The 25,918-nt window shown below is 36.9% G+C and overlaps 3 protein-coding genes across 3 annotated transcripts; all 3 read left to right on the forward strand.

Moving 5' to 3' along the window:
* The first annotated feature begins 2,174 nt into the window (after positions 1-2,174).
* Positions 2,175-3,106, forward strand: LOC122428904 (olfactory receptor 5K4-like). Its single transcript, XM_043449044.1, is given in 2 exon segments — positions 2,175-2,430; positions 2,433-3,106. Coding segments are annotated over 2 exon segments (930 nt in total).
* A 10,663-nt stretch (positions 3,107-13,769) lies between these two features.
* On the forward strand, positions 13,770-14,696 carry LOC122428902 (olfactory receptor 5K3-like). Its single transcript, XM_043449043.1, has one exon. The coding sequence runs from the start codon at positions 13,770-13,772 to the stop codon at positions 14,694-14,696; it is 927 nt and encodes a 308-aa protein (XP_043304978.1).
* A 10,295-nt stretch (positions 14,697-24,991) lies between these two features.
* LOC122428907 (olfactory receptor 5K3-like) lies at positions 24,992-25,918 on the forward strand. Its single transcript, XM_043449048.1, has one exon. It carries the CDS (start codon positions 24,992-24,994, stop codon positions 25,916-25,918), a length of 927 nt encoding a protein of 308 aa, XP_043304983.1.

Here is a 25,918-nt window from a genome sequence, read left to right on the forward strand (position 1 = left end):
ATGAGGACTAATTTCTAATTTATTTAAAATGTTAAAATGCAGAAACACCCATTTTCCTAAAATGTCAGCATTTTTAATTGGTTGCTCATTTTATCTAATAATTTTCTTGGTTCCTCTCTAAATTGAAGACACTATGAAAGGCCATAACAAGACACAGTACCTATTCTGACTGCAAAAGTACCACTATCTTATCAGCAGATATACAGGTAAGGCTATAAACAATTCTGTAAAATAATTCTGGGAGATAAAGTAAACTGATTTCTAATTCAGTTTAATTTACACAATAATGCATGTTTCAAGTTGGGGAAGAGAAAATGAGTTTTCACTCAGGACTACTCTGATCCAATATCTTCTCTATAAAATATGATTATTGAAAACTAATCCACAGTCCATGTGACAAGTAACTTTAGTTGACTCACCATCAGGTATTGCTAAAATAATAATAAAACGTTGTCTTTGAATATTTTTACTAATTTTCATAAAATGCTTTAATTCTGAAAGATTTTTCAAACACTGTTATAGACCTACATTATAAAGGGTAAACATATTTTACTCATTTTACAGCCCTCTAGTGATAAAGATCCAGAAAACCTCATGATGCTATGTGAACAAAAAGTAAAACAGTGTATTAAATTCAGAATAGACAAGGATAAGAAAGGGAAAAAGTTAAATGAAATATGTTCTTAAAGTAATATACTTTGAAGAACTTTCAGGTTCTTCTCCAACATTATTTATTTGAAAAATTCAGAAACCAAAGATTTTATCAATTTATGGAAAAGAAGAAATATGACTTTACCATTCCTTAAAACTTATCCTTCTTGTAATATTAACTAAACATAACTACATTAAATTTATACTAAATCTGGGTGATCAGTGAATTCCAATAAATATATAGTGCATTAGAAGGAAATGATGAGTTTGTAAACATAATCATATAATAAACGTAGAACTTCCATGGGATTCGCCAAAATGATATTAGTTGCTTAGAAGAGGTATAACAGAGTGTGTGATGTGCTCAATCGCTTCAGTTGTGTCCGACTCTGAGTCTCCATGGGCTATAGCCCGCCAGGCTCCTCTAACCGTGGGATTCTCTAGGCAAGAATGCTGGAGTGGGTTGCCATGCCCTCCTCCAGGGAATCTTCCAGATCCAGGGATCGAATCCCTGTCTCCTGCATTGCAGGTGAATTCTTTACCCACTGAGCCACCTGGGAAGCTCATAATAGAGTACAAGATAGGTATTTATATAAACACTTTGAATGGAGACTTGGTAACCTCATAATCTCATAATGTTAAACATGTATTTAGGAGTTAAACCTAAAGACAGGAAGTATTAGGATAAATGAATAATTAGGAATAATAACTTCTTGAGGCAGCATGCCATATCACCATAGTAGTAGGATCCAGAATGTGATGAAATAAATATAAAAATGACAACAAAATTAACATATTAGTAAAACTTCTAAAATTGCTATATTCTTACTGTCTTAAAGGCTGAAAATGTCTTCCTTTAAATTATCCCTTGGTAAAGGGATACTAAGCAAGAGAAACAATTTTTAAAGCCAACTATGATTCTGGGCAGTTTTAAAAATTAGACATTTAAATGTCTAAATTAATTTATTTTCAAATACCACATCAATCCCATAGGACTGTATTTAAAACTTTTTTTTTTTCCTGGAGAAAAAAAAACACCATAAAATTTTCTTATGTCTTCTAATTTTGGAAATGTCAAATTATATATATTAACCAGGAATTAGTACATCAGCATTAGGTAATTCATGCATAAAAATGTTTTCTGCCCTGAGAATTTACACAGGATTTCTAGACTACCCCTCAGTACACAGTCTGTGATACTTTTATTGTCACAGACTTAATCTACTATGCATGTACTAGTAGTATTCAGGACACAGCACAGGATGATTAAAAATGAGCTTCTTTCTTTTTGTATGTGGGGAAATTAGAGGAAAGAACTGCTGCAGCTGCTAAGTCGCTTTGGTCGTGTTCGACTCTGTGCGACCCCATAGACGGCAACCAACCAGGCTCCCCCGACCCTGGGATTCTCCAGGCAAGAACACTGGAGTGGGTTGCCATTGCCTTCTCCAAGAGGAAAGAACTAGATACATTCTAATTTAGAATCTCATTTCTCTGCCATTTCTATCCCAGCTGAAAAGCCAGGAATGGCTAAGGAAAATCAATCTTTGACAACTGAATTCATTCTCAAAGGATTTACAGATCATCCAGAGCTGAAGCCCCTTCTGTTCCTGGTGTTCCTTGCCATCTATCTGATCACTACAGTGGGCAATCTTGGTCTGGTGGCATTGATTTTTAGGGAACATCATCTTCATACACCAATGTACATCCTTCTGGGTAACCTCGCTCTGATGGATTTCTGTTGCTCCAGTGCCATAACCCCCAAGATGCTACAGAATTTTCTAAAGACAGAATGATCTCCCTCTATGAATGCATGGCACAATTTTATTTTCTCTGCCTTGCTGAAACTGCAGATTGCTTTCTCCTGGCAGCAATGGCCTATGATCGCTGTGTGGCCATCTGCAAACCACTGCAATACCACACCATGATGTCAAAGAAACTCTGCGTTCAGATGACCACGGGGGCCTACATAGCTAGTAACCTGCATTCTGTGATTCATGTAGGACTTCTATTGAGGTTAACTTTCTGTAGATCTAGTCAAATTGACCACTTTTTTTGTGACATTCTTCCACTATATAGACTTTCCTGTACTGACCCTTATATTAATGAACTAATGATATATATTTTTTCAATGCCAATTCAAATCATTACCATTGCCACTGTCTTGATTTCTTATGTTTACATTCTTTTCACTGTTTTCAAAATAAAATCCAGAGAAGGGAGAGGTAAAGCCTTATCCACTTGTGCATCCCACTTCCTATCTGTCTCAATATTCTACATTTGTCTTCTCATGTATATTCGACCATTTGAAGAAGGGGATAAAGATATACCAGTGGCAATTTTTTACACAATAGTAATTCCTTTATTAAACCCTTTTATTTATAGCCTGAGAAACAAGGAAGTGATAAATGTTCTGAAAAAAATTATGAGGACTTATAATATTCTTAAACAAGCTTAACCTTCTGTGGAAAACTGATTTTATTAAAATGATTTATAGATTAAGGGATATAGAATATGAAAAATATATTCTTATGTAAAGTATTAATCTATAAATCATTAGACTATGTTGGTTTAAAGATATATGAATGAAATTCAAAATTGTCTGGCAGCTCTTAATCTAAATTCCACAAATACCAGACTAAATCAGAAGGAAACTCAATAATAACTTTTATTACCAACTCAGATTATTCATATAGAATTGTCTCAGATCAGTGTTTTCAACTTAATAACTCAACAAAGAATCAAAATTAAATGTTTAGAAGAATCTGCCTTGATGTACCTTGTTTAGCTAAAGGAAAACATTGTATCTGATTCTGTGTAGACTGTTTGAAATACTTAAAATTTTCTGGCAGACTGAAAGGATAATTTTTATTCAGAAAACTGACCTGGTAGACACAAGTAGATGAGTCTGAGGGATAGAGAGACTAGAAGCAAGCTAACTAATTGCACGTGTGAGCGTGTGCTCAGTCGCTCATGATAGCTTATGGTGAATGGCGCCACTGGATTCATGGTCTCCAAATGAGAAGATTTAACTCTGGGACCAAAGACAGTCTCAGTCACTCAGAGCCTTGTGTAGAATTTATTAAAGTAAAAGGGATGGAGAAAACGTCCAGCAAGAGGCACTGGAAGGGGTCAGGACAGTACCCGCCTCACTAGTTTAGGCAGGGCTTTATGTACTTCTCAACCAGCTGCTGAGAATAGATAAAAATGTATCAAGGCTATGAGAATTTTGCCCAGACCCTTTCCTGTAACACACATCCTGGGATGACATCAGCACAAGATTAGCCAGAAAGAACAGGTTAACTCAGAGCTCAAGACTGTGGAAGTTTTTACCCAGACCTTCTCCCGTAACATACATCTGCAGCTCAAAAAAAGGCATGTCCTTGAACAAGTGATACTGCTGCCTACAAGGCCTACTTGTTTCAGACAAAAGAAAGTGAAAAAGAAGGAATGTTTACCTTCTCCTTAAAGGAGACTTAGGCTTGGACTCATCAACCTGCCTTAGTTAACTATTTTACTCAAGTCGTATTCAACTCTTTGCAACCCCTTGGACTGTAGAAGACCGTCAGGATCTTCTGTCCATGGAATTTTCCAGCGAGAATATTGGAGTAGATTGCCATATCCTACTCCAGGGAATCTTCTTGATCCAAGGATCAAATCTGAGTCTCTTGCACCTCCTGCACTGGCAGGCGGATTCTTTACCACTGCACAACCTGGAAAGCCCCTAACTTTGCAATGATCTATATTTAAAGTAATGAAGTTTGATCTAGATCCAATTACAAGAATGGGGAAAAAAGGAGTGAGAAGGAATAAACACACACACACACAGTCACATAGCCATTTTGTAGAGTAATTAACAACAAATTATAACAAGGTGGCTACAGTAGATTCAGATCTACTTTAACCTGAAGTATGATTAAGGTCCTTCACCTTTTTGAAGGCATCAACCATATTATATATTAGGGAACACAGAATAGCAACTTACATAATATATTCTCAATAAGCATTCTAAAAAATATTACTGAAGGCAGTTTTGTTATTGTTCTAATTTTTGAGTAATGCTGAAATACATTAATATTTTATTTGTTTTCTGGCCATTTTTACATCTATGAATTTTCTATTCACTTTCTCTTTGTCTTACTAATTTTTTCCTCATTTATTTGTACCAATGTTTATAGAGAAAAATATTAAAATGTTGTGACTATTAGTGGTAAATAATTTCTCTGTGTGCTGAGAGTATTTTCATACTTGTTTGTGTTATTTACAATTAATAAAATTATAAAATTGATATATTATTTTTTTAAATACAATCTCTTTCAGGCACTTTTGTTTAGAATTTCTTTTCTTAATCCAAATTCTACTATTAGCCAATATTTCTGTTTCTCCTACTTTTCTATTTTTTTTCTCCTTTTCCTCCCCCTTGTTTTCCTCCTTTTTTGTGTGTGTGATAGTTTGTATTTGACCTTTGATTCTTCCTGGAAACTATTTAGTATATGGCATGAATTGAACATGTAACTTTACATGGCTTTTTAATCCAAAAATAATCCACAACTTAATTCAACTCAAATAAACATCAAAGGAGGACTTCTTTGGGAAAGCAGCAAAATTAATTCTAAAAGTTTTGTAGAAAAATAATAATCAATAAGCAAACAGACTTGATGTATTATATATTAAAATATATAATGAAGTACCAGTAACTGAAATAATTTGGTTGCAAATTAAGAATCAGTATATAGATAAATGAAAAAATGAGATTATCCAAAAGTAAATTCCCAAATAAAACAGGAAGAGCAAAACAAACCAATCAGGAAAGAAAGGGTTGTTTAATTAATAGTCTTCCATCAATTGATTAACTGTTTCTTCAATTTGCATTAAACTTTACAAATCTCCTCTCATTCAGAGATATCCTATAAATTTACTTCATATTTTTTTCCACCTTAAGTTTTTATACATAGCACTTTTACTCAACTGGAATTCATTCTATAATGTTGTGAAGTAAAAATTAAAATTTGGCTTTATGGCTAAACGGCATTTATTAGCTAACTCTTCTCTTACTAAATATGTATGCCTCCTTTCTGTTTATATACTCACATACACATGCATACACAAAGAGGTCTATTTCTAGCTCATCTAGTCGGCACAATAAAAATAAGATGGTTCTAGGGGATCAATGTGGCAAATTAGGAGGGTGTGGACCTCATCTCCCACCATGAACACATCAAAATACATCTATGTGTAGAGTAACTCTCACTGAAAACAAACCGGAGACTGACAAGACTCTTGTCCAACCAAGGCTGTAAGAGAGCGCCACATTGACTTAGATAGGAAGGTAAGAAAAGTGAACAGATCAGGACTTGCACCTCTTAGAGGGGACAGAGAAGAAAAGAGGGATTACACAAGTGGCGATACTTTCTGGCGAGTGAGAGGTGGGAGCAACATATTGGGTACTCCAGTCCAGGGCTGTAACACTGAGAAGTGGAGTCCCCTTACCTGGTTTGAAAAGCAGGAGAACTACCAGGAAGGCTGTAAGAGAGCTAGACTGCTTATGAAGAGCATGCATATACTTGCTTGCTCCCAAAGCGAGATAGAGGAAGCAGATTTCCCATGACTGCCCTGAGTTGAGCACTTGTGTCATCCCTGCTTGTTCTACGGCATAGCTCCGCGCGAGAGCCAGGGCTGCTGTGGCTGAGAGGAAAACTCAGCTGTGAGAGATGGAGTAGGCTTGGATCTTGAACACATCTGAAAGAGGTGAGTGAAGTGAAAGTCGCTCAGTCAGACTCTTTGTAAAACCATGGACTGTACAGTCCATGGAATTCTTCAGGCCAGAATACTGGAGTGGGTAGCCTATCCCTTCTCCAGGGGATCTTCCCAACCCAGGAACAGAACCAGAGTCTCCTGCATTGCAGGCACATTCTTTACCAACTGTACTATCAGGGAAGCCCCTGAAAGAGGTGGGACAGCAATTAATGGTGTTTAAGAAGGCAGTGCATCAGAAGCATTCTGCAACTCGGAGTAAGCCCAGAACCACCATAGCTCTTACCAGACCCATGTAGAGTATCCACTCCAGCTCCAGCACTGCTTCCTTCTGGGATGTGGGCACTGGTGCTGGGACGGGGAGAACCCACACATAGAAGGAACAGAGCTACCTCAGACTTGACACCTCTGGCTCCAACCTTCTCACCTCCCGCCCTGCCTGCTACCAACGTGATAACTGTCAGGACATCCAGAGAAAATGCTAAGTCAGATGCAGGTTTCCCACCAATTCTACTAGGCACAGGCAGACTGTACAAGCATGCTCCCACAAAAGGACACCACTTTAAGACCAAAGTAAGTAAATGTTTCACCTAATTTCACAGAAAGAAAGTGAAGCAAAAATGAGGAGACAGGCAAATTTGTCCCAATTATGTGTTGTAAAAAAATAAAAAATAAAAAAATAACAGGACAAAATCCATGAAATAACAACTAATGAAACAGAAATAAATGATTTACCAGATAAGGAGTTCAAAGCATTAGTAATAATAATGCTAACTGAATTAGGGGAAAGAATATATGAATACAATGAGAATTTTAACAAGGAATTAGAAAATATAAAAAAGAATCAATCAGAACTGCTAAGGGTAGACTAAGTGCATTCATCATACACACAAATGATAACTATGTGAGGGGATGATATGTAAGTTAGCTTGACTGGAGTAATAACTGTTCTATGTATATGTTAAATCATGTTGTACATCTTAAATATCTACATTTTTATTAAAAGTGCATAGAAATATTATAAAAGAAATAACATTACCTAATTTCAGTAATGAACGCGGTTCTTACCTACTTCAGGGTTGACTGGTTTGATCTCCTTGCAGTCCAAGGGGCTCTCAAGAGTCTTCTCCAACACCACAGTTCAAAAGCATCAATTCTTCAGTGCTCAGCTTTCTTTATGGTCTAACTCTCACATCCGTACATGACAACTGGAAAAACCATAGCTTTGACTATACAGAACTTTGTCAGTAAAGAGATGTCTCTGCTTTTTAATATGCTGTCTAGGCTGGTCATAGCTTTTCTTTCAAGGAACAAGCACTTTGAGTTTCACTGCTGCAGTCACCACTTGCAGTGATTTTGGAGCCCAAAATAATAGTCTGTCACTGTTTCCGTTGTTTCCCCATCTATTTGCCATGAAGAAATGAGACTGGATGCTAGGATCTTAGTTTTTTGAATGTAGAATTTTAAGTCAGCTTTTTTATTCTGCTCTTTCACTTTCATCAAGAGGCTCTTTAGTTCTGCTTCACTTTCTGCCATAAGGGTGGTGTCATCTGCATATCTGAGGTTTTTGATATTTCTCCCGGCAATCTTGATTTCAGCTTGGGCTTCATCCAGTCCAACATTTCGCATGATGTACTCTGCATATAAGTTAACTAAGCAGGGTGACCATGTACAGCTTGACATACTCCTTTCCCAATTGGAATCAGTCTGTTGTTCCATGTCCATTTCTAACTGTTCCTTCTTGACCTGGATAGAGGTTTCACAGGAGGCAGGTAAGGTGGTCTGATAATACCACGTCTTTAAGAATTTTTCACAGTTTGTTGTGATCCACACAGCCAAAGGCTTTAGCATAGTCAATGAAGCAGATGTTTTTCTGGAATTCTCTTGCTTTTTCTATGATCCAACAGATGTTGGCAATTTGATCTCTGTTTCCTCTGCCTTGTCTAAATCCAGCTTGAACATCTGAAGTTCTCGGCTCACTCAATGTTGAATCCTAGCTTGGAGAATTTTGAGGATTACTTTGCTAGCGTGTGAGATGAGTGCAATTGTGTGGTAGTCTGAACATTCTTTGGCATTGCCTTTCTTTGGGATTGGAATGAAAACTGACCTTTTCCAGTCCTATGGCCACTGCTGAGTTTTCCAAGTTTGCTGGCATACTGAATGCAGCACTTTCACAGCATCATCTTTCAGGATTTGAAATAGCTCAACTGGAATTCCATCACCTCCACTAGCTTTGTTCACAATGATGCTTCCTAAGGCCCACTTGACTTCACATTCCAGGATGTCTGGCTCTAGGTGAGTCATCACACCATCGTGGTTATTTGGGTCATTAAGATCTTTTTTGCATATTTCTTCTATGTATTCTTGCCACCTCTTCTTAATATCTTCTGTTTCTGTTAGGTCCATACCATTTCTGTCCTTTATTGTGCCTGTCTTTGCATGAAATGTTCCCTTGGTATCTCTAATTTTCTTGAAGAGGTCTCTTATCTTTCTTATTCTATTGTTTTCCTCTATTTCCTTTTCATTGATCACTGAGGAAGGCTTTCTTATCTCTCCTTGCTATTCTTAGGAACTCTGTGTTCAGATCAACTAGTATGTATAAAATAAAGATGCAGAAGGATATATTGTACAACACAAGAAGTAGCCATTATTTTATAATAGCTTTAAATGTAATATAACCTATAAGAATATTAAATCACTATGTTGTACACATGACCTGAATATAATATCATAAATCAACTGTATTTCAATAAAAGAGAAAACAAATGATAGTTTATAGTTTATATTCTGGTAGGTAGGACAGACATTTTCTAAATGATTATACCAAATAGAATTATGATTGGGGAAGACTTTTTGCCTCTACCTGAAGTCAACATGTTAGGATGCAAGAAGGTTCAACATGGAAGCCTGGAGTGCTGCAGTCCATGGGGTCCCAAGAGTCGGACATGACTGAGCAACTGAACTGAACTGAACTGACTGAAGCTTCAACTACACAATTCTCTGATATATTCAACCAAGACACACAAAGTCACACTTGGGGAAAGTGTCAAATGCATTACAAAAACAGATAATTATTTTGTAAATGAAGAAAATGAAAAAACAATTTAAATAACCCAGGAAAGTCCCTCATGGAGATCTGATTTGAGTCAAGAATTAGTAGGATAGAAAGGAGAGAGAAAAGAAGGGGTTAGGTGAGAGAAACGTTAAGAGTAAATTAATGAAACAGGTGCATAAAGGAACAACAGAGGGATAAACATGGCCAGTATCCTAAGGTGAGAAGTCAAGCTTCAGTTTAAGATGCAGAGATAATGTAGAGCATCTGGAATACTGAATTAAGGAAAATGAGTTTGTTTGAAAACAGACCATTTTCAAATTCTTGAGCAAGTAAATATCATTTTTTTCATTCATGGGACAAAAATTTGATGCAAAGTATCACATACTATTCAAGGTGTAGGAAATATACAAATGAAAGTAACAGAGAAATCACCTCCCTCTCAAGGTTATACACTAATGGTGGTTGGGGAAATGGGACTGACCAATTATTATATTGAAGGATGATTAGTGGAATGAAGTGGGAAAAAATCAAAACAGGGTCAGGGTAAAAAAGATAAAGGCAGTTGGGGTAAATTGAAAAGAAAGGAGAATCATCACAGTAATTCATTTGTGGGGTTACATAATGATATCAGAGTCTCCAATGAGATTTTTGTAAAACAGCAGAACAAATTCAACTCACAGAATGAAACTGAAGACCCTACCACATCTTTTAGCCTTTTCTCAAAATCTAATCATATTTCATGAATTGTATTAATTCTCCCTGTCAAAAAAGAAAGGTCAAGTCAATATGACATTCTTTCTGCTCATTTCACATTTAGGTAGTAAATCAAAGAGAATTTTTAAATGAAGTCAGTTACATAATAATCAACAAGGTGATCAATGAATGATGTTAGGTTACTTCACTAAGTAACCTTAGTGAAGATAATTTGCTTTAACCTCATTATCTCACAGGTCATTTTTATATGTTTATGGATTAAATCTCCCCACAGAAATACCCTGATGTTATTGCAGGAAATCCCTTAGGATTTGATGGAAATTTTTAACTTTCCATTGTTAGAAACATACTTAATGACTCTGACCTCTTTGTAGTCTCCAAGATTTTCGTTTTTTAATCCCAAATGTTTTTGAGACCAAGGTTTATATTCTGAAATTCTAAGGCTTAATATCAAGAAGCAAAAATGAGGTGCTGGAAGACTTTACAGTGTAAGCTACATAAGGGAAGTATTCTTACTTATTTTTACTTTTAGTATTAGCATCCACTAATACATATTTATATGAATTATTACACATTTTTTCATTGTTGTTAGATTTCAACTACTCAGTGATCCTTACAGATCCTCTCAAAACTGAAGGTTATGGGAAACTTTTAATCTACTTGTATATCTACTTCAGAAAATCTTACATAATTTTTGTTGAAATAGAAAAATAATAGATGAGTCAATTCAGATTAATGAAATGTGTAGGATATTTTGATTATATAAATATATGCATGCATATATAATATTATGCATACATACAGATATATATATATATATATATATATATATATATATATATATATAAAAGACACATAACATTGTGTTAAATCCCCTGGAGAAGGAAATGGCTACCCACTCCAGTATTCTTGCCTGGAGAATCCCATGGACAGAGGAGCCTGGCAGGTTACAGTCCATGGGTCGCAAGAGTTGGACATGACTTAGCGACTAAACCACCAACATACTGATTTGATAAAATGGTAAATGGAAATATGATTGCCATTTATTGAAGCATTAGTTGGCACTCTATCACATCACACAGTTGTCATTTAGTCTGTTAATAATTTTGATGATAATGATAAAATATTGTTGGTTTACATCTACTATACAATGAATTAGATTTCCAGGAATTATTTGTTGCAAGTCTGTACCCTTAAACAGGCTTCCTTTGGTGACTCAGTGATAAAGATTCTACCTGCCAATGCACGAGAAGTGAGTTCTATCCCTGAGTCTGGAAGATCCCTTGGAGAAGGAAATGGCAACCCACTCCAATATTCTTGCTGAGGAAATCACTTGGACAGAGCAGTCTGGCCAGCTACAGTCCACAGTTCGTAAAGAGTCAGACAGGATATAGCAACTAAACAACAGCTGCCCTTGAACACCATCTCTATTCCCTCAACCCTTATCCCCATGTATCCACAACTGCTTTTACGAATTTGGTTTTTTTTTAGGTTCACATGTAAATAGTATACGTCTTCTTCTGTCTGACTTATTGCACTTTGTATGATGTCCGCAGGGCCCATCCATACTGTCACAGAAGACAGGATATTCATCTTCTCAGGGCTAAACAATATTTGATTGTATAGAAATACCTCAGTTTCTTTACCCATCCACCTTTTAATGGGCACTGAAGTGTTTCCATATCTTGACTACTGTAAATAATGCTGCAGTAAACATGGGAGTGCAAATATCCCTTTGACAGCCTGCTTTCATTTCCTGAGTATATAGCCAAAAGTGGAATTCTGTGATCATTTGGCAGTTCTATTTTTAAGTTTTTGAGAAACCTCTATATTGTTATCCCTAGTGGCTGAACCAATTAACATTACCACCAACAGTGCACAAGATTTCCCATTTCTCCACATCCTTGCCAATGCTTGTTATCTCTTGTTTTCTTGATGACAGGCATTCTGACAGGTGTGAGGTGATATCTCATTGTGTTTTTTATTTGCATTTCCTTAATGATTAGTAATGTTGATCAATGTTTCATGTTCCTGTTGAACATTTAAATGTTTCTGGAAAAATTTCTTTTGAGTTACTATGCCCATTAAAAAAAAATCCAGTTGTTTATAATTTTGTTATTGAGTTGTATGAATTTCTTAATACACTTTAAATGTAAACCCTTACTTTTTACTGATAACTTTGAATAATTTTCTCTGTATATTCTTCTTAAAATTAAAAGGCTCAGTTTGCAGAAGAGGTCACTAAGGATAATCGGTAGGATCATCGAAGAAGTCATTAAGGGCCATTGACAGGACACTGAAAACAATTCCACTCATCTCAGGTCTCCGGAGTGGAGGTAGGACTGGAATCAACAGTGCTTTTCCCCGTAACAACACATAGCTGTCTTAAGAAGTATAAGTCACAGTTAAACTCAAGATGCCCATAATTTAATAAGGGAATTCTCCATACACATATTTTCAAAAAGCAATGTAAATTACACATAAGGCATTCTAAAACATGTTGTGTACATAAGACAAGCATAAGAGTAGAGAAAACGGAGATAAGTTTGGCCTGGGACATTTAGTTAAATGTTTATGAGGTAACATTTTATATAAATTTGCTTTATAGAGGGGAGACAAAGATTCAGATATATGGGTAAAAATCAACAGGAATATGGCACAGACAGAATCAATGTTTATGGAAATGTATATGACACTGGGGAAAGGAATGAAAAAAGTGAATGATAATCAATGGATAATTAATCCCTTAGCTTTCCAAAATCACTTTCTATAAAACTGAATAGTCCCCTCTTTAATCCTTAGTGATCTTCATGTAATTTCTAACATACAAGTTTAACATATTTATTGTATGCTATTTTTAAATATTCACTCCTCCGAGAAAACATATGAAAACCTTTGCTCAAAAAAAAAAAAACCTTTGCTCAAGAGAAAATATCTTTCTGACCTACTTCACTCTGTGTAACAGGCTCTAGTATCATGTGTAAAATAGATAGCTGGTAAAAAGTTGCTATATAATACGGGAGCCCAGCCTGGCACTCTCTGATGACCTAAAAGGCTGCACTGTGGGAAGAGGAGGGAGGCTCAAGTGGAAGGTGATATAGTTATATTACAGCTGATTTGCGTTGTAGGGCAGAAGCAAATACAACATCATAAAGCAATTTTCCTCCAATTAAAAATTTTAAAAAGTGAAAACAAAAGATCTATATACAGGAAAATGAGTTTTGATTTATTTTTAATTTTTAATTTAAAATTGACAATGAACTTATTTGAGAACACTGTGACAAATATGGGTACCCTAGGTTTGTACAATAGCAAAAATTCATAAAGACATATCTTTTCCACAGTAACCATCTTCCCTAAAATGATCGAAATAGTCTCACAAATCTTGAGTTTGAAGAGCTGAGGTCATAAAAGATGATATGTTAGTGAAACAAATGTCCCCCAGAAGTCTGTGTGCCTATATCACAGAGACAGTGTTAGAAGCTTGAAGAAAAAGCTCCTCTCATCACTGTAAAAAAATATATGTTGGGAAAATTATACACACTCTAGATTAGAATCTTATATCTCCATAATTTCTATCTCAACAGACAACATAGAGATGACTCAGGATAACCTCTCCTTGGCAACTGAATTTATTCTCATAGGATTTACAGACCACCCACAGCTGAAGCCCCTTCTGTTCCTGGTGTTCCTCACCATCTATCTGATCACCATGGTGGGGAATCTTGGCCTGGTGGCATTGATAGTTACAGAGCATCATCTTCACACACCAATGTACATCTTCCTGGGTAACCTCGCACTGATGGATTCCTGTTGCTCCAGTGCCATTACCCCCAAGATGCTACAGAACCTCTTTTCCAAAGACAGAATGATTTCCCTCTATGAATGCATAGTACAATTTTATTTTTTCTGCCTTGCTGAAACTGCAGAATGCTTTCTCCTGGCAGCAATGGCCTATGATCGCTACGTGGCCATCTGCAAACCACTGAAGTACCACACCGTGATGTCACAGAAACTCTGCGCTCAGATGACCGCGGGGGCCTACACAGCTGGGAACATTCATCCCGCGATTCATGTAGGGTTTCTGTTTAGGCTAACTTTCTGCAGGTCTCATCAAATCAACCACTTCTTTTGTGATGTGCTTCCATTTTACAGACTCTCTTGTGTGGACCCTTATATCAATCAACTGATGGTATTTATCTTTTCAGGGTCAATTCAAACCTTTACTATTACCACAGTAATAATCTCTTATCTTTTCATCCTTTTCACAATTTTCAAAATGAAATCTAACAAGACCAGAGGCAAAGCCCTATCTACTTGTGCGTCCCACTTTCTCTCTGTCTCAATTTTCTACGGTTCTCTTCTCTTCATGTACATTCGACCAAGTTCAGTTAATGAAGAAGAAAAAGACATACCTGTTGCTATTTTTTATACTCTAGTTATTCCTTTACTAAACCCTTTTATTTATAGTCTAAGAAATAAGGAAGTAATAAAAGTCATGAAAAGAATTATGAAGATTTCATAACATTCTGAAACAAATATCATGCCCTACAGTTAATTGATTTTGAGTAAATTTTTTTTTCAAATTCAAGGATTATTGAATGGAAAAGTGAACATGTCCACTATTTAATATATAAAATAACTAAAATACAATTGGTTTCTAAACCAAATAGCTTCAGAATGGAGAGACAGAGATGTAGAGAACAAATAAATAGATGCCAAGGGGGAAGGGGGAGGGATGAATTGGGGGCTGGGACTGACATATACAGTCTACTGGCACCATGTATAAAACAGATGACCAATGAGAGCCTACTGCATGGCAGCTCAGGGGACTCTACTCAAGGCTCCGTGCTGACCTAAGCGGGAAGGAAATTCAAAAAGCAGGAGACACATGCTAAAATGTAGCTGACTCACTTTGCTATTCAGCAGAAACTAACACAACACTGTGAAGCAACTATACCCCAATAAAAATTAATTTAAACAAGAGTGAAGTGATGCCATTTGCAGCCACGTGTATGGACCTGAGATTATCACACTAAGTGAAGTAAGTCTGAGAGAAAGACAAATATCATATGATATAGATTAGACATGGAATCCACAATGAACATATTTACAAAACAGAAATAGACCCACAGACTTAGAAAGCAAACTTCTGGTTACCAAAGGGTGAGGGAGTGGGATAAACTGGGAATTTGGGATTGATTTATACAAACTGCTATATTTATAATAGTTAACCAACACGGATCTACTATCCTGCACAGGGAACTCTGCTCAATATTCTATAATAGCCTAAATGGGAAACGAATTTGAAAAAGAATATATATATATATATATATATATATATATATATACATACATACATATATATATTTGTATAACTGAACCACTTTGCTATACACGTGAAATGAAAACATCTTAAATCAACTATATTCCAATACAAAATAAACATTTTTAAATTAACCAATACATAAAATAAAGTTTATATAAACTTCCAAATTTGGTTATCTCCACCTTAAGAACATTTTTGGAATGAGATTTAGACGACAGCTGTCACCTCCTCGCACTCTTACAGCTTGAGAAATCAGGTGGGATCTGGGATGGAACCACAGACACAGTACAGGCTGCGTCTTACACTGCTCAGAGTTACTTGTTACTTATACTAAGCTCTGGGGCAGGCCCCACCTGGAGGTAGCTCCTTCTCTCTTCCTGGAGAATTTTACAAGATGAAGGTTAATCGACACCTGCAGCTCCCACTGTTACAGCTAGTCTCAAACACATGCTAATATTCACCTTATTCCTCTGTTATAGCCATGCTTTCAGGGAAACAAACTCACTCAGAAGGACAATGCAGATAGTGGAGTGCAGTTTATTACACCGCCGGGTCCAAGGCAGAGTCTCCTCTTAGCCAAGGACCCCGACCAGCATTTGTGAAAATCTTTTATACCCCATGTGTACGTGTCCAAACCCACCAGCCCAAATCCCTTGAGGCTTACAAAGGAAGGGTAAATACAATCACAATAACCCCACCATTCACGTGTTATGTGTTCAAACAGTTAATAATCAATAAGCCCGCAGTTATATTCCAACCAGTTAATAACTGGTAAGCCTGTGGTTACATTCCAATATATACTGTGCGGAGGCAGGGGTGATTAGTGTGTTTTCTCTTAGGCAATGAGTAACCTGGATGTGATCTTGAAGATTCCCCTGCCCAGAGCGGGTCTTATCCTTCCCTTGTCATTCCCACAGGCGCTAAGCACAGAGTTCAGAGTCCACTGGAGAGGCGGCCTAGCACGATCAGCACGGACAGGCCTGAGATGGAGTCCAGGCCCTATGAATACCTTCTTCACCTCTGCTTGATTCATTACACTTCTGCTGCTCCAGATGACTATCATAATGGGATGATCAAGAAGCAGATCCCTTGAGGGGGTGGGTCCTAAGCCTGGGCTGTCTGAACCATTTCAGTACAAGGTTATTTGTCTATTTACTGTCAAATCTGAGCAAGAGAATACCAACAGACGCATATGAATCATCTCCATATCTAGATTATGCTGATTCTACTCAAAATGAATTCCTTGCCAAAACAAATTTCTTCCTACTTTAGAGTAAAAAAGGTTCAGAGTAGCACTCTTACCACCAAATGGCTGACTGATCTCCTTGAGTAATGTTGCCAACTGGGGGCCAGAGTGGTCTCTTTCTGGGCAAGTTGAACTTCTGGAAGAAACAGTTGCTAAATCAGTCTAGAAACACTGGAATCTCTGCTATTAGGCAACATGCAAGCCTCCATCCCAGCCATATAGCCATTTTCCTGTGTCCATAATCCAGCCCTGGGGTGATGGATGAACAAAGCTTTATAACCTCAACTAGCTGAGTCATTCTAATTTGGTTCTTTAGTAGCTCTTCCATAGTAGATGTTCTGTGGAGGACATTTACATTACAATATGAGGTGCTCCATACTTCACATCCATTCCAAGAGATCCACTCATATGCCTCTTCTTCCTGGACTCTGACCTTCTCATCTCTCTCCCCCCAGGGCACTGACCAATATCCAAATCATTCACCTCTACCCTGAATCCATATAGTTTTAACTTGGACCACTTCTTTTTCTATACAGTAGAAATGGATAAGCATTCCAACACTCTAAAGGAGGAGTTCCCCTTATCAATGCCTTTCAAGATCACTCTGGCTGGGGCTATAGCTCAGTGGCAATTGGCTTGTATCAACAGACCAAGCTTACTGTCCAAAAACTACCTTGGCCATTTGAGGCAAGACGCATGAGTTGAGGGAAAGAGGTCATTGCAATGGTAGTAGATAACAAGGCAGTCTGGGTCACCTACTTGTGTGGTTTATGGTATTTCTGGCCCTGCTCATAATAAATCCTTAAATGGTCCATCTTTGAATTCTAATGAACTGTTCCTGGGCTCACTAAACCTTATACTCAATAGTCTGATAAATTCCAGTTCATGAGTCAGCTCTGGCTTCTTGGTCGCCTGATGTTCCAAAGTCAGGAACTCTTCCTCTAGCAGTGTTCACGGCACACCAGGGAGTTATGTTTTAAATAGTTGATTATTCTCTGCTGCAGAAAATAAGGCCTTGCCCCAACACCATAAGCAACTCTCCTCCTAGAGTTTTCCATTAACTTTCCACTCACCCTATATCCTCTTCCCACCTCAGATGTCTCTAACACCATTGGTCTGATGAGTCATTGGACTCAAATATCAGGGCTCTTCACCCCCAGCTCGAGCCTGTTGAAGAGCCCATCCCTGTGTTGGGACCCACCAAAACTTGCCTTCTTCTCCATTTGGGCAGATATGTCTTTGTATAGGATCTTTTCCTCTATCTCAGACATTTTTAAATGTTTGGAAATAGATTCAAACAAGTACATGAATTGCTATATCACAGCCCTAAGATTTTAATTATATTATATACCATACATCTTTATACCTTTTTTTGAATATAAGATTCCTAATTTTTAAATTGAAAATAGTGTTAGTGGGAGTAACATTGTTTTTAAATACACAAAACTTTTAATACCACTTCTTTAATTCTTATTCTATTTTCATATTTTATACTACACATAATACTTTAGCAAAGTGATAATTCTACTAAGTCATAGATAAAATGCACATATTCAGAATATACTCCCCAAGACTTTAGTAATATGAATATATACCAAAAATGGCTTGGAACTCTCCACTGGTGAAGCCACCATAAGATGAAACAAAGTGGAGTTACATAATTAGATGTGACAATCTAGAGGAAAATCTAGTATTAAAGAGGAAGGTCAAGTATAAAACTAAGGGAAACACAAGCATCATTAAACAAAACAAATAAAAAAAAATCTGCATAAAAGACTAAAATGGAAGAGTCAGGAAGACAGAAACATGAGTACTATCACAGAACCAGAGGTGAAGATTTTAAAAAATACCAAACATCACAGCTGGGTTAGAAAGATAGTTACATGTTCTTTGTTTCACTAGGAGTCGACATTTAGAGTTGGTTGTGACCTTATTGAGAGACAGGGTTTGGTGAATTGGCAGGGACAGAAAAGAATGGGAAGGAACCAATCAGAACAATTTCTAATCTATTTTCCCATTCCGTTTACTACCTGTATCTCCTATATCCCTTGGACTGTAAGGAGGTCCAACTAGTCCATCCTCGAGGAAATCAGTCTTGAATACTCATTGGAAGGACTGATGCTAAGGCTGAAACTCCAATACTTTGGCCACCTGATGTGAAAACCCAACTCATTGGAAAAGACCCTGTTGCTGGGAAAGATTGAAGGCAGGAGGAGAAGGGGACGACAGAGGATGAGATGGTTGGATGGCACACCTACGCGATGGACATGAGTTTGAGTAAGCTCCGGGAGTTGGTGATGGACAGAGAAGCCTGGCATGCTGCAGTCCATGGTGTCGCAGAGAGTCAGACATGACTGAGTGACTGAACTGAACTGAATCTCCAACATCATGTATGGGTAAGCCTCAGCCACCCTAGTTTACAATTTTATATATTTTATATAAAGTACATTTATATTATATTATTATAATATATATACTATTTATATATTTTTAATTAGGTCTTGCTGTTTCAAGATTCCAGAATTTTTACATATGCTCCCATTAGTCTTCTTATTTTCCTCAAGTGCATCACTTATTATAACTCTACTTATCCTGCAAAGTTAATCTGAAATGGCACTTCCAATGAGGAATCTTTCTTTTTTCCTCTGGGTCTCCATCCACTTCATTTACCATGTTTATATGTGACCTACTTACACTTTTTAATATCACAGCCTGAATTGCCTTCTCATTAGCAATGCAAGTGCCTTTCTCTCACTAGATTATGAGCTTCTTGTGGAGCCATTTCTAAAACCTAAATATTTCTCATCCTGTGCTCATTCTACCCACCATCTCTTCCAGCATCCTGTATATTAGAAGTACTTGATTGAAGTTAAACAGAATTGAAATTTTAAATATCAGTGAAGCATTTATTGAGGATCTAACTCAGTGTGTTATGAGAAGCACAAAATACGTTAAGACATGATTGGTACTTTATGGATATTTAGCCAACACTTCTGGAGAAGGAAATGGCACCCCACTCCAGTACTCTTCCCAGGAAAATCCCATGGACGGAGGAGCCTGGTAGGCTACAGTCCACGGGGTCATGAAGAGTTGGACACAACTGAACGACTTCACTTTCACTCTTCACTTTCATGCATTAGAGAAGGAAATGGCAATCCACTCCAGTGTTCTTGCCTGGAGAATCCCGGGGATGCAGTAGCCTGGTGGGATGCAATCTGTGGGGTTGCACAGAGTTGGACACGACTGAAGTGACTTAGCAGCAGCAGCAGCAGCCAATTCTTTTATAATCAACACATAAGAAGCCACATTTAACCAAGTGGCAAATGCAGTGTGATAGCAGGTCGTTACTAAGCAGAAGAGGAAAAGGAACATCAATGTAACTGAAAGGAATGTCCTCATGGAGATTGGACTTAAGATCAAGAATGAGTATATTGGGCTGAAAAGAGAGGCTGAAGAAGGAGTTTTAACTGAAATAAACTGTAAATGTAAATTAATCAAGCAGGCGTGCATAAGACCAGTGAAGGGATAAACACGTCCATGTTCTGAGGTCAGAAGAAGAAATCAGGATCATAAGTAAGATACTTAAAGACTGTGGACCATCTAGAATACTAAGTTCTTTCTAAAAATGGATTATTTGAAACTAACGAAAGTTCATTTCAAATTCTTGAGCAGGAAAATATAATTTCTTTCATCTAACAGGTATTTGTTGACCATTACAATCTGCCACATACTATCAAGGCATTATAAACACGGAAATGAACATAATAGAGAAAAAAACCTTTTCTATTTAGCTCCACATGCTAATGGTGGGGGAGATATTGATTGACTATAAATGTACCAACAAATAAATATGTAGTATACTGAAGAGTGATTAGTGGAATGTAGTGGGAAAAAACAGGGTGAGAAGGATAAAGGCAGCTGGGGAAAGCTGAAAAGGAAGGAGAACCGTCTAGGTGATTCAGGCCGTTGCTGGTGTTGTCATTTAGTCACTGCTTTAGTTGATAAGTTGTGTCCGACTCTGTGGCGACCCCACGGACTGTAACCCCTCTGTCCATGCAGACTCTGTGGCGACCCCACGGACTGTAACCCCTTCTTACCCAGGCAAGAATGCAGGAGTGAGTTGCCATTTCCTTTTCCAGGGGATCTTTCTGACCTAGGGATCGAACTTGCATCTCTTTCTTCCATTGCAGGTGGATTCTTATTGCTGAGCCACCAGGGAAGCCCTAGGTAATTCATATTTGGGACTAAATATCAGAGTTTCCAATGATATGTTGCAAAACATCAGGACACATCAACTCACAGACGACCCTGTGATAAAACGACCACATCGTCTAGCCTCCTCTCAAAATTCTAAGCATCTTTCATAAACCATATTAATTCCTCCAGTAAAAAAAGGTCAAGCCAACATGAGAATCTTTCCTGCTCATATTGCATTTAAGCAGAATAATAAACAGAATTTTAAAATGAGGTCAGTTACATATTAGTCAATGGGTAATGATCAAATAACCTTAGTGACCTTAATGAAAGGAGTATGTTTTAACCTCATTATTTCACAGGTCATCCTGATGTGTGTTGGTGACTGAATCCCCATAGGGAAATATACTGGTGCCACTGCAGGGAAATCCCTTAGGATTTGATGGAAAATTTTACTTTGTAATGTAAGAAACATAATTATTGACTCTGACCTATTTATATTTGCCCATATTTTCATTCTTTTAATCCCAAATGTTTTAAGAGACTAAGGTTTATATTCTGAAATTCTATGAGATCCAAGATCACAAGGCAAACATAAGATGCTGCAAAACTTTCTGCTGTGAAATCTAGGTCAGAGAAGTACTCTCATTTATTTTTAATATTAGTATTCCTTGATATTTGTTTATCTAAAGGACTTTGTTGTTATTAGATTTCAATTACTCACTTATCTTTCTACCTCTTCCCCAAACGGAAGGCTAGGAAAAAACTAGAATGATATTCAAACTGTAAAGTACCCTGACCTTCCTTGTCAGTTAGAATTTTAAAAAATACACAGGTAAAGACAGAAAGTAATCATTAAATAATTTAGGAACTTTCACTGAATGCTTGCCTAGCTTAGCCCAATAATCCAACAGCTAATATTTAATATTTTACAACAAACATTTTTCAGCTAAGTTCTTTATTTTATACTTGATTATGGAAAAAAAACCCATTTTCAACATAGAATTCATATGAGTAGATATCAGTCAATATTTCTAGTGGGTCACTAAATAATGGTAGAAGATAGCCATCTAAAGGAAATAAAAATTTGTTCTAAAAGTATATTAAGGTTTAAAGAAATTTCTCTTTTTCTAAATGTTAGAAAACTAAAGCATAAAGTTTATTTTAATTTATTAACTTTGAATCTATTGTGATATACTTCAGAAAATCTTATATAAATTTTTAAAAGCAAAAAAAAATTGTAGATAAGTCAACTCAGATAATATATACCTAAAAGTTCTTATTATATACATATATATATATATAATTGAAAAATATTTGACATACATTGTGTAAGTTTAATGCTTATAACATGTTGGTTTGAAAAACTAGTAATTCATTGCAATTGCAGAATGTTAGCTCTCTATAATGTGACATAATTTTCATATTAGTGGTTGAAATAATTGAGATCTAGTCTCTCAGCAGTTTAGATGATTATAGTAAAATATTGTTCACATTCACTGTAGTGTGTACTAGATCTTATCTGTCAAATTCAGATAAGATCTTATTTATCTGTTAATTTCAAGTTTGTACCAATAAAGAATATCTTTCCGGTTTCCTCATCCCCCAGAGTCCCTGGTAACCACTATTTTACTCTGTTTTTATCTTTGGTTGTTTAAGATGCACATTTAAGTTATATCTTACAGCTTTTGTCTTTCTGTGACTTATATAACTCGGCATAATGTCCCCAAGGTCAATCCATGATGCTGTAAAATGGAAGGATATCCTTCTTTCTCAAGTCTGAATGCCCTTTCACTTCTATCCATTCATCCTTAGACAGATACACAGATGTTTCTGTATTTTAGCTACTGTAACTAGAAATATAAGACTGCATATATCCCTTTCATAATTTGTTTTCATTTTCTTAGAGTATATATACAGAAGTGCAATTGTGGGATTGATTACATGGTAGTTCTATTTTAAATTATCTGAGGAAACTCCATGCTGGCATCCACAGTGGCTGAACCAATTTACATTTCCACCAACAAAGTTCTTGCCACATTCTCTGTTCTCCCCAGTCTAGGCAACAATGGTTATCTCTCATCTTCTTGATGATAGGCATTCTAAAATGTGTGAGGTAACATCTCATTGCTTTTGATTTGCATTTCCCTAATGATCAGTGGGGAGACAGTGGGAACAGTGTCAGACTTTATTATTTTGGGCTCCAAAATCACTGCAGATGGTGATTACAGCCATGAAATTAAAAGATGCTTACTCCTGGGAAGGAAAGTTATGACCAACCTAGACAGCGTATTAAAAAGCAGAGACATTACATTGTCAACAGAGGTCCGTCTGGTCAAAGCTATGGTTTTTCCAGTGGTCATGTATGGTTGTGAGAGCTGAACTGTGAAGAAAGCTGAGCGGCAAAAAATTGATGCTTTTGAACTGTGGTGTTGGAGAAGGCTCTTGAGAGTCCCTTGGACTTCAAGGAGATCCAATCAGTCCATCCTGAAGGAGATAAGTCCTGGTTGTTCATTGGAAGGACTGATGCTGAAGCTGAAACTCCAGTACTTTGGCCACCTCATGCGAAGAGCTGACTCATTGGAAAAGAGCCTGATGCTGGGAGGGATTGGGGGCAGGAGAAGAAGGGGACGACAGAGGATGAGATGGTTGGATGGCATCACTGACTCGATGGACATGTGTTTGAGTAAGCTCTGGGAGTTGGTGATGGACAGGGAGGCCTGGCATGCTGCAATTCATGGGGTTGCAAAGAGTCAGACACGACTGAGCGACTGAACTGACTGACTGACTGAACTGAATGATTAGTGATGCCAACCATCTTTTCATTTGTCTGTTGACCATTTGGATGTCTTTTGTAAAATTATCTTGGTAGTTGCTCTGCCCATTTTTCAATCTGAATGTCTATACTTTTATTATTGAGCTGTATGAGTTTTCACATATTTTAGATATTAATCTTAATTTTTAAATGATTTTTGAATAATTCTCCTTGTAGAATCTTCTCAACCTGCAGAAGAGTTTACTAAGGATCACTGTAAGTACCACCAAAGACGTTATTAAGGATCAGTGGTAGGACCCTGGAAACAAGTTCATCCATCCCAGGTCACTGGGAGGGAAGCAGGACTAGAATCAATACTGTTCTTTCTGCTTTTACACCGTACAGCTGCTATAAGAAGCATAAGTTACAGCTAACCTCAAAATGTCTACTATACAATAAGTTAATTGTACACACTTATGAAAAACGCAATATCAATTACATATGTTATCAAAGATTGTGTTGGGTATACAAGACGTGATGGAGAGTCCAGAAGGTGAAAATTAGTGTGATCGGGGGATCTGGTTAACTTTATTAAGTAGTAGTATATACAAACCATGCTTTAGATGAAGGAGAAAAGGATGCAGATATCTTAGAAATAGGAATAACGACATGGACAGTCAGTGCTTATGAAAATGGGTATGAAGCTGAGAAAAGGGATAAAGAGGTGATAATCAATTCTTGTTTTACTCTTTAGCTGTCTGAGTTTACTTTCTTTAAAACTGAACAGTTCTCTCAATAATCCTTAGTAATCTTCAAACAATTCTTAAGACATAAATTAACACCTCTATTCTAAGCTATTTTAAAATATCTATTCCACTGGGAGAGTATATGAAATTTAATTTTAAAAAGTTTCTATATATAGAAAAAGTAATTTTAAATTCATTTTTAAAGCCTAATATAAAAATGGAAACAAACTTTATGGGCAAAATGAAGCAAATATGAGTACCTAGATTTGTACACCATACTTCCATAAATTCATAAAGACAAACCTTTTCCACTGTTAGCATCCCCCCTGTGATTACTAAATAGCCATGTGAATGTTGAGTTTCAGAGTTGAGGTCATAGGCACTGACACATTTTGGAGATGAATATTCCCTAGAAGTTTGTGTCCTTGTATCACAAGACAGCAGGAGAAGCTTTCTCCTTATTAAAAAAAATATTAAAAGGAAAGTTATACACATTCTACATTGGAATCTTATCTCTCCATAATTCCTATCTCAACAGACAACAGTAGAGATGACAGAGGATAACCTCTCCTTGGCAACTGAATTTACCCTGACAGGATTTACAGATCACCCAGAGCTGAAGCCCCTTCTGTTCCTGGTCTTCCTTACCATCTATCTGATCACCATGGTGGGGAATCTTGGCCTGGTGGCATTGATAGTCACAGAGCATCGTCTTCACACACCAATGTACATCTTCCTGGGTAACCTCGCTCTGATGGATTCCTGTTGCTCCAGTGCCATTACCCCCAAGATGCTACAGAACTTTTTTTCCAAAGACAGAATGATTTCCCTCTATGAATGCATGGCACAATTTTACTTTCTCTGCCTTGCTGAAACTGCAGATTGCTTTCTCCTGGCAGTGATGGCCTATGACCGCTATGTGGCCATATGCAAACCGCTGCAGTACCACACCGTGATGTCACAGAAACTCTGCGTTCAGATGATCACGGGGGCCTACACAGCTGGGAACCTGCATTCCATGATTCACATTGGATTTTTGTTTAGGCTAACTTTCTGCAGGTCTCATCAAATCAACCACTTCTTTTGTGATGTTCTTCCATTATACAGACTCTCCTGTGCTGACCCTTATATCAATGAATTAATGATATTTATCTTTTCAGGGTCAATTCAAACCTTTACCATTACCACAGTAATAATCTCTTACCTTTTCATCCTTTTTACAATTTTCAAAATGAAATCTAACAAGACCAGAGGCAAAGGCTTATCTACCTGTGCGTCCCACTTTCTCTCTGTCTCAATATTCTACGGTTCTCTTCTCTTCATGTACATTAGACCAAGTTCAGTTAATGAAGAAGAAAAAGACATACCTGTTGCTATTTTTTATACTCTAGTTATTCCTTTACTAAACCCTTTTATTTACAGTCTAAGAAATAGGGAAATAATAAAAGTCATGAGAAAAATTATGAAGATTTCATAA

Source organism: Cervus canadensis, chromosome 27 (assembly GCF_019320065.1).
Source record: "Cervus canadensis isolate Bull #8, Minnesota chromosome 27, ASM1932006v1, whole genome shotgun sequence".
NCBI classification, from domain to species: Eukaryota; Metazoa; Chordata; class Mammalia; order Artiodactyla; family Cervidae; genus Cervus; species Cervus canadensis.